The 10,821-nt window shown below is 37.5% G+C and overlaps 1 protein-coding gene across 2 annotated transcripts in view; it reads left to right on the forward strand.

The window, feature by feature from the left end:
- Positions 1 to 10,291, forward strand: part of PACRG (parkin coregulated) — an 819,947-nt gene extending 809,656 nt beyond the window's left edge. For both annotated transcript variants that reach the window (XR_014225050.1, XM_082251495.1), the window contains one exon: positions 10,083 to 10,291. Coding sequence is in view for 1 of the 2 variants with exons in the window: in XM_082251495.1 (XP_082107621.1) it covers positions 10,083 to 10,243 (161 nt within the window). In the remaining variant the exon portion in view is untranslated. The remainder of the gene's footprint in view (positions 1 to 10,082) is intronic.
- Positions 10,292 to 10,821: the final 530 nt, after the last annotated feature.

Raw genomic sequence — 10,821 nt, forward strand, 5'->3', positions numbered from 1 at the left:
TGAGGCCCAGGAGATAGAGGAAGTGGTTGAATGATGCTGATCATCATACAACCTGAACACAAAGAGGGAGCAGGGGACACGTCATGAGTACAAATGAAGAACAGTGCAGAAAGTAGAGTAAGTATAGAACTGAAAACAGCTTTTATATTTTCAGCAGTGCAATGGACATGCAAAGGGAAACAAAAAATGAATGCTCGAGTTGGGCTGTGCTCATCTCATAGCAGCAGCAGTGTGAACATAAACACAGTATAGAAGGGGCGGGGGGTTGTTACTAAAACTGGTGCACATAGTGATGCTTCACTTGGTTTTATAGATAGCAAAAATGAAACAAATAAAATTGAAAGACCCTACTATAATTATACCAGGTAATGAAATATTTTGCTTTGCCCAACACTATAATGTTTTAAAGGAGAAGTACAGCAAAAATGTGTTTGGCTTTACTTCTTCTGTGGATCACAGGAGTGCAGTTAGTTTTCAGCAGACATCGGGCTACAGTCTGCTGATGTCACAGAGCCAGTCCAGGCTCGGGCAAGATTACGACAATGGAGTGCCTGGACTGGCACTTGGCTCAGCCTCTCAGTGAGTTGCTGAGAGCCTGAGTCGGCACCCTCAACAGCCCAGGGCTCCAGTGAGCGTGGTGGGGGCAAAGCAGAGAGCCCGGTGACAGTCAGTCGGCGGCTCTCTGCTCAGGGAACTGTGAGAACCCGGTGTTCGATCACTTGGTTCTCAGTGTTAGCGGCACCAGGGGAAAGACGCAGCATCAGACCAATACTGCATCCAACTAGGTAAGTATGACCCTTAAAAAAAAACAAAAAAAAAACATACATCTCTTTTAAGAAAACTGCAAGGCTCCATATACTTAAAGTGGTTATAAAGGCAAAACATTTTTTACTTTTATGCATTCCCTGCATGATATAGCACTGTGTCCATCAGCTGCCCCACTCTCCTCTCTTCCTGGTTTCACAGGCTTCACTGAGAGCAGCATGATCCATTGGCTCCTGCTATCAGTCAAATCCAGTGAGGAGGAGTGGGGGGGGGGGGGACATGGCCAAGCCATGCTGTGTATGTCTACGGATGCCCACAGCCCGGAATGTGACTGTACCTGTGTGAGTGCTCCCATAGCGCAGAACTTGCTCTGGGGGCATTCTGAAGATTAAACATCAGATGGCGTCAGTGGAGGACCATCAAAGAAGAGGTAAGGGACCATTCTGTGCAACACTATTGAGTAGGTAAGTATAACTGTAGGGGCCTAAAGCAGTTAGGCTGACCTAAGCTGAGCTAAGCTGTAATGGTTATCCTGAAAGTAGCGGAGTGATCCTTGCAATCATCACAGATGTATTTATGACTATAGCATTGCTGGCCAAAATGACAAATACTTTGACCGGTAAAGTAATAAATATAGACAGTATGTATATAGATATTTAGCTATTGATTTCCACTTTAATATTTGTTGCCTACCTTGTTTCTTATGGTATTCTATTTATATTGAATTGCATGAAAACTGCTTATTTACTGAAACCTTTAAATGTTAATATTTTACATAATGTGTAAGGAATGGTAGAAAGCACAGAGCTGTTCCAACGGTATACTGACAATGAGATTGGTTATTCTATATATAGTGTCACAGTCCACTATTTACTAATTATATTACCACTACAATAATGATCTCGGTATGCATCTTTATACAGGATTAATGTTTGTATGTCACATTTTTTTCTGCTGAGAATATTCTCTCTGCATGGTATTCCAATATGAAGTTAAACATCTCAGACATTTCAGGAAACCCTTATATATCAGTATCAATTTTCTTCAAAGTGCAGATGATGACTGCATACTTAACATTAGGTGTTCTGAACAAATCAATGTGATTCATTTATCTCGTAGAGAAGTCTTTGTATTCTTTCACTGAACTCATCCCTAATTATCTCACTTTGGGCTGGCGTATTTGCTAATTTCAGCAACAAGAGGAGATAAGCAGTTATTGCACTTGGCAGGTGACTTCAGTGCAAAGCTGACTATTTTAGTAAAATCATAGCTGAGAGGTATTTTTCTCCTTGAAGAAAGAGAAAAACTGGATTTTTTTAGGTGATAGATGCTTCAAGAAACCGTGATGATATCTATAATAACAGTCCTTAGAATTGTTTCACTATATAACATAGCTTTCATTGTCTGGATTTTCCCTTTTTTCCATTCAATTTAGCTTTAAAGCATCCTCTGCTCAAACAAATTTAGAATGGCACTGACAAATCTTTAGTTATTAATTATTAACGTGAATTGGGAGCTGTGTGGCATGCTATCAAAAGCACATTTTCTTCACTGTGAGCCCACACCACATGAATTACTGCTTTAGTATTTAAAGCGTAACTTCACTTTTGTTGAGAAAAAAACATTCCCCTCTGGGTGATCTATGTACATTTTAAGGATTTTAACAAACTTTGTTGCATATTCCTACCTTTTTGTTATTCTGAAGAAATCCCTGTTGTTCCTCTGTGCTGAGTGGGTCAATGGGAGTAGTTTCATAATTATCTATCAGCTGTGGCAGCTGCAGGGCTCTAATGAGCTTTAGATGTGTTCCTATTGGGACTATCTCACCAAAAATGACATTGTTGTTGCAGGGGATGCCAGAAATCTGACTTGTTTCTTAGTGCAGACTTCTGGGAAAATTGGTGAGTCAATCACACAATCAGGAAATTATGTTTCTGGGGTGTGGTCAGTACACATCCTGTGTACAGAACGACTCCAGGCAGTCGTATTGTATTGCATTTGCAGAAAAGCTGCAGATTGAAAAGGAAAGGTCATTTTTAATATTCAATCACAATATGATTTGTGTCGCAATTGTATATGCTTTATTGTTTTTTCTTTATTTGCTATTTTTCCCCCACAAAAGTGGAGTTATCCTTTAAGTACAAATTATAAGAATTATGCAATAATAAATAAGAAACCTCAAAACAATCTCCTAGCGTAAAATATGCAAAAATGCAGAGACAATTATGACCATATGAAGCTTTTATCAGGATTAGATATATTGAGAGACTTGGGAGGACTAGTAATTTAAAGTGGTTGTAAACCTGTGATATGGAATGGACATGGAAAAATGAACAAAAGTCATATTTCCTTAGTGTTTACTTGTTTCTATCCGACAACCTTTCTGCTTTCTAGTTCCTCTGCTCTCTGCATGAGTCACTGCTGAAAAGACCAAAAGAAAGAGGGAGACAGGGAAGGAGCCCTCCAGCACACAGACTGTGATTGATAGCCTCAGTTGTGCCTGTGTGCTGTGTGGAGGGGGATGTGTCCCTTCCTTTCAATCAGTTCTGAGGTTACACAGATCTCTCCTCTCTGAGCTGTGCAGCGTGTCACTTCAGATCCCTGCCTCTTGCCTCTGAAAGCTCAGAAATGCTGTTTACATGCTATACTTTGACGGGCTGTAGAGAAGAGAAGACTGCAGATAAACAGATAAAGCTTATGTAGAAGGATTTGTTTTATCTCTGTGTATCATCTGAGGTTAGTCACTTCACTGAGTATATGTAAGAGTTTACAACCACTTTAAGAGTGTGGTGTAACCTGTTAGAATGCACAGGGTCTAAAAATGACAAAGATCTATAAGGTGTAAGAAGCTACATGAGGAAAGGGTGGGCAAGTTGGATACAGTCATTCCCCTCTACTGATGGTTATCTGGACACCACTAAAAAGGCTATGTTTCCCAACACAGAATGCTTAAAGTGGTAGTAAACCTTTTTCAGATACCATCTGAAATAAAAAGCTTCAAGTAATAAACAACGATGAAGCAAACCCCCTCTTTAACTGCAGCCCTCTCTCCTATAGGGCCTTCCAAAGTACACAGATCCAATGGTATTTCTTAACTTCCAAGAGGCAGAGGGCGTGGATCTGAAGCCACACACTCCACAGCACTGAGCAGAGACCTGAGTGTAATCTGAAACCTGAGTGGGTGGAATAGACACACCCCACTTTCTCACAGAGAAACATGCGCAATATTAGTTTAGTGAGGAAGGGATCTGATAAAATCTACAGCACAAAGCTGAGTGTAATCTGAGGCCTGAGGGAGGGAATGAACACCCCTCCTCTACACAATCTCAATGGAAAATATACACATCGACAGTTCAGTGAGACTGTCAATGCTAGAGGTAAGGTCCCCATGAAATGCCTATTTTTCAGAGAAAACTGTCAGAATTGATGCATGCAGATTGTAAGGAAAGGAGAGAGCAGCCTGGAGCCACACCAGGAGCTATGAATTGAGGCAGGCACACACTATATGATGATATGTATAGTTATTGTTTATGTATTGATATGTACAACCACATTAAGTGTTTTGGGTCCAACAGTGCTGGTAATTTTATAGGAAATTGCAAGTGACGCCATGAGTATAGTGAATGGGGTTAGTAAATGGTAAGATGCTACAAAGAGCAGAAGACAAATAGCCATCACTGATTGGAAGTATACCATAATTTAGGTGTCATAGATACTACTAATAGGCACACATTCTGGTAAGATAGTCAAAAGGGTATGCACATAAATGGAATAAAAGCGTCCAATCTGCCTGCATACTGTGCAGCCTTTGTCTTCCTCTTTATTCTAGTACACACCTCATGCATTTTATATTCAGAAGTCTCAGCTTAATTAATGATTGATCAATTTGTTATCTCTTTAAGATGCATTCAGATCAGCACAGCATTTTATAAAGCTTGTGTAAACATGCTTATGTCAATGTGCTCTCCCGCATCTAAACGATTCTCTGTTTACTGCTTTAAGGGAGATATGCACACCAAGATACAAGCTGTCCTTTATGGAAGGATGTCAGTATGCATTGACATGCCGCTGAACGCTGGATGCACCTCAGATGCTTCAAACACAGGAACATCCAGCAATCATTGAAGTCTAAATTTGTACTAACACTCGTGTCTAGAATAAAGGACAAATGCCTCTAAAGTGTATAGATACTGTATGTGCACTTCAGTTGGGAACACAAAACACATAAATTGTAAGATAGTAATGACCCTCTGACCCTCTATGGCAACATAAAATAAGGAAAGATTATATCTTATTTTCTTATTTTGAGGATGTTGTATAAAATACTAAAGGAAAAAAAAAGTTGTAGTTTTTCATATAGCAACTAGATGTTTTATTGTTTATTTTTGTTCCTCTATTCCTATATTTAAAGTGTATGTTAGCTAAGGGTTAGGTAAGGGCTCACATATATTCTTTTTAGCTTCTTGCCTTTTGAGTACCGCTTTAATATAGTTTTATAGTTTAAAAGGTTGCAGGTGTTTGTGTTAAAGCCAATTAAAAAAAAATGTTAGTACAGCAGCTTTGTGACACTGTCACATTATGGTCAGCTTCCCTGGCAAGGGGGTTTGATATTGCAAGCCAGGGTGATGACTACATGATATCACTGCCATTTTAATGTACCATGGCACAAAACAACACAATGACTTCTATTATTTCTGCATTCATCAAACAATAAGGCTCAGTGTTTTCCAACATTGTAAATGGGGGCGTTTGGCAGACATTAAGAAGACACGCTGGTTACCCAGTTTTAAAGTCGCTGTGTACAAGGACTAACTCAGAGTAGTATAAATGTAACAAAAAAATAAATGATTTAGGACCACCCGACTTAAATACTTGAGTTTTTTAAAGCTTGAACTTGCCAATAAAAATTGAATATATTTTGTATATTTTAAGGTAAAGATTGTCACTGAAAAATGCTGATTACTGGAAAAGCTACCCATAGCCATGAGATGGCACTTGTCCATTTCCAACAAAAACAGCTAGATTGAGTGATCAAGAGATGTCTATGGAAGCCCCCTAACCTCAGAAACTTGATACTTTCTGATAGGACTATCAGTTGGCTTATTTTTATGGTTTTCTTGTAAGATAAACTTTAAGCTGGCAGTGTCTATCAGCAGTACTCATTTATTCCCCATTATCCTCTTCACAGCCTGGGACTTTTTACAGAATAGAGCACCCTTATATGTCAAGAGCAGCCCAGAAGATCATGTCTGCACAACCAAGCACTCGGCACCCCGTAGTCTTTACTGAATAACCTTAGTTGGTTGCTGACCAGCAATGCTGCAGCAACATTGCCTATGGTCTCCTTTGCAATTAATGATTTCCTCATTACTGATGCTTTGTTCTGTGCTGTGTCTGTATATAAGGGTGGCCATCATTGTACAGGTACAGGGTTTTGCTTCCTCTCGTCAGAGCCTCCAGTTTAAAGAACAGTGAGCAGCAAAGTAGTAACATCACCAAATCTCACTTTTAGTCTTTACATATAATATCAGTTCACAAAATAATGCTTATGCATATTTTTAAAAATCTAATTTGACAGTATAAAAACTCAGCAATGCAAAGACAAAAGGAGAATGTCAGCATTTATTTTTGTACAGTAAGTCTCCGAGCTCACTTACAGCCTTCGTTCACACACATGAAAATACCCGTATCTACCTCGTGCTCTAGTATATGGACATTCTGAAAATATGAACATTTCTAATGGATTGTATTATTACAAATGTAAAATAGATATGGGCTGCATAAACATAAAAAGATGTAAAATCAATAGGCAGACCTTGACATCTATAAATAAAACTACAAAAGAAGGATGTTTATGTATTTGTAATCATGGCAAACTGACGTTCCATCTTGTCTACAGCTTAATTTGTAAAAGGTTTTGATCCTTTTAGAAGAAAGGTAGATGCAAATGAAAAGGAAAATATGTCTCGTGGTTGTGCTTTCTCAATATGATTAGTATTGATTCATTGGTTGCCCTCGTTAGTTGTGGGTCACTTTGAAAAACTTTACAAATGCACTTTGAATAATGAATATGTCTTGTAAATGCTGTAGCCTTAAGTATGGTAGACTTAGCTATCAAATTGTACATTTCAATGTAAGTCAACAGTTTACAGAATGAAATGTATTGAATATTTCCATACTAATTAAGTCCAGCAATGTAATCCAGCAATAAATTAAATGCAATATAGCAGAAACAAGCACTATAGAAAATCTATGGGGGTTACTTACAAACATCAAGGAAATAATTCCTCTGTAAAAGCCAGACATGAAAGGTTGTAATGTTAGGGTCTAAGAAATGGCAAAGCATGTACACTAGGGATCGACCAATTATTGACAAAGCAGATATATCGAGGGCCAATATGCCCTTTCCCCGATATATCGGAACCATGGTGGCCAATATTAACCATATTTGGAAAAGTGCTTGTACCGGAGTGATGCCTGCAGCTAGAGGCATCACCCCGGTACTGGTGTCCATAGCCGACGGTCGGCTGTCTAGTAATGACAACCGATGCGGCTGAGAAGCCGCTCGGCTGTCATTACAAGGAGGGGGAAGGGACGCCCCCCCCCTCCCGCCGCCTTTTGCGGCTCGCCTGGGTCTCCCGTATCCAATGGGAGACCCGGGCAACCAGCCTACACAGCCGCCGAAGACCCAATTAAAGCCGCATTCGGCTCTGATTGGGTCTCCATGCAAAAACCTGGAAGTGATGTCATGACATCACTTCCGGGTACTGGCGCCAGATTTTAAAAAAATACAGCATTCAAAACAGCCAAACTTTTGAATTCTTTTAGGTGCAGAGGAGGGGTTTGTGGAGATCCCTCCACAAGAGTACCTGTCAAGTAACAAGAGTACCTGTCAAGTAACAAGAGTACCTGTCAAGTAAAAAAAAAAAAAATCTTTTAAATGTACAAAAAGATACTGATATGCAATGGCCAAAATATCGGTATCGGCAACGAAAAACCGATATCGGTCGATCCCTAATGTACACATAGGTGAAAAATTGTAAATAGTCACAAAAACAAACAATAATTACTACACTATCATTTGGATTTTTCCTTTTCCGGTCATCTGTATTGAAAAGAAGGGACTTGACTGGGTTTAAGGGCCCATGTGGACGGGCATTATTTCCTGTGCTTGATATGCAATTGAAATGCACATCCAATGCAGTCCAGCAAATTTCTATGAACTTATCGACATGATATAACAGTTTGGAGGCTGCACTTGACCTGCTTTGCTATGTGTTGAGTTACAGTTCTTTACATACAGCAGGTCCTATTAAGGTTCATTTGAATTACAGGCAAACCAGGTCACATGCATCTACGTAATCAAAAAGCATGTATTTGAGCCATTTTTGACAAGAACACCCATTTGCTTGAGCCATTAGGGTGATGTAGATTACCAGTGTTTGGGGAAGAAAAGGAAGTAAATGTTCCTGTGACATGTAAAGCAGTCAAGCGTGTATATCTTGAGACCCAGTGAATTTTTTCCAGTCACATATTTGTTAGGCTGGAATGCAGGAATCAGGATTTTACACTGAGACAGCTTTCTGTTTATACAAGACCGTAGGGCCCATTCACACCTTTTTGTTTTATATAACAAGGTGTGCTGTTACATATGATACATATGATACCTTTCAACAGCAGCAGCTATTGAAAAAGAAAATGAAAGTGCAAATATGTAAGGTTCGAAAAACATAATCATACTCAACGCAACACCCCTCAGAAGTTTGAAAAATATGGAGAAAATGGTTGGATGCATCAAGTTCTAACCAATCTAAATCTATAATTGAGATTGGGTACCTTTTTAGTCAAGGGGAAGGACTGTCAAAAAAAAAAAAAGGAAAGAAATTAAATGGAAAGCATTTTTTTTACAAATTATTTGCTCCGGAGCATCTCTGTATTCTTAAATATCTGGGAATATTTTGGGGGAACTAGATGTTGTTGCATCAAATGTACTAATGCTGATATTGTTTGGAATGGTGATTTGACCTTGGCTTAGATGTTGGTTGATATTTTTTTTCTGTTGTTTTTATTGGTTGCACGTTGGGTGTTTTGCACATGTTTTCACAGACGAAATTGTATCATTTGATAGATATATTTTCTTTTTTGCGCTTTCTACATTCACTTGGGACTTTACAAAGACTGTGGTTTTTAAGAATCATTTTTTTTTTTTAATATATTTTATACATGTTTTATGTGAGGAGTTTATTGATGAATTAATCTTGGTTTTTTTAAATATATATTTTTCATAGAATATATATATATATATATATATATATATATATATATATATATGTATTGGGTTTGATTGTCTTGCACAGGTATTTTTTATATTAATTCTGCACTAGCACTTTTTGATGATATACATTATATTGCACTTGGCACTTTTTGTGTGGGAACTTTTTAACAAAACATTTTTTTGTAGACATGATGATTATGTTAATTTTATGAGACACTGTGATGCATCTAGAGCAGTGACGTGTGCATATCTTTAGACCCAGTGAAAACACTTTAGACACACAGAAGATACTATTTAGCTAATAGAGAGGAATACAAATATGTGCTGATATATGTTTTATCTATTTGTATGTGGGACCACCTGCAGCTAATTGGCAGCAGTTTGTTTTGATACCCTCTTTTGGTTATACAACCATCAATCACCTGGGCGCTTGATCTTCTTTTTTGTTTTTATTGGTTGTTTTTTGTTGATATTTATTTGTTAGAAAAAATTTCAAAAATAAAATCTGAATAAAAAAAAGTGCATTGCACTAATATATATATATATATATATATATATATATATATATATATATATATATATATATATATATATATATATGTGTGTGACTTGAGCTCTCCCTGTGCTATTAATATTAATAATACACTTTATTTATATACAGTAGATGCTTTATACTTTGTATATATAGATGCTTTGTTTACACCCATGTACTGTCTGACCTGCATTGCTACAGATTCAGGTTAAAGAGAAAGCTGATCATGCACTTCTTATCCTTTTTAAAATATGCAGTTCAACTAAGCATTTTCCATTCCGTGAAACTCATTTGTAACAATGTAAGGGAAGTATAAAAATGTACAGTATCAAAACCAACCAAACTTTTTAAATTTTACCCTGAAATAGAAATGACAACTGAGATCAATATGGTTGCTATTGTTTCGTTTTATAAATCTCTTTTTTATACAGTATTTTCTGCACAGAAAAAAAAAAAGCAAATCACAAAACATAAATGTAAAATCTAACAGTTTCCTCTCTTTATTTACAGTGAACTCAGGTGATGGCATTGACTACAGCCAGCAAAAACGTGAAAACATCGGTGACCTGATTCAAGAAACACTGGAAGCATTTGAGCGCCATGGAGGAGAAGATGCGTTCATTAATATAAAATATATGGTTCCTACCTACGAATCTTGTCTGCTGAACTAAACAAAATAGGATTATTGATTGAAAATAAAGGCTGCGTGCTTCAAAAATTGTACATCCAACTGAAGCATTTTTTTTTTCTCTTGTTTATGACTGTCTTTCTTCACAGCTGCTAAAATGAGATCTTCAGGATCATTTCACTGTTAGTACTATTGTGAACAAGGCTATCAAATACATAAACAGTGACTGTTCCTTACATTACAATGGTGTACTGTGCTTTTTTGTACTGTGAAAGAATACCCTCTTTATGGCTAAGCTGACTGAAATGGGAGCTGGAGTTAAGTCTTCAGTTGTACGGACAATAAAACTATAATTTTCATATGCAATTCAGCAATTGCTGCTCTGTGTTCTCTTGCCCTAAGGGTGATGTCAGAGGTTTTAATGAGGGTTTGCTCTGACTGCTTAATAGGTATTTGTCATGGAAAAGAAATAGCAGATCAGTTTTGACTCCTTCACAGCTGTGCTGTATATTATGTCCCTTTGCATAACTACTACCAAAGTAAAAGATTTCATATGGCCTTTACATTTGCTAATATTCATATAATAGTTGTATTATATTAAATATACCCACATTGTTTTCT

This window comes from Pelophylax lessonae (assembly GCF_965119305.1).
Source record: "Pelophylax lessonae genome assembly, chromosome: 3".
NCBI lineage: Eukaryota > Metazoa > Chordata > Amphibia > Anura > Ranidae > Pelophylax > Pelophylax lessonae.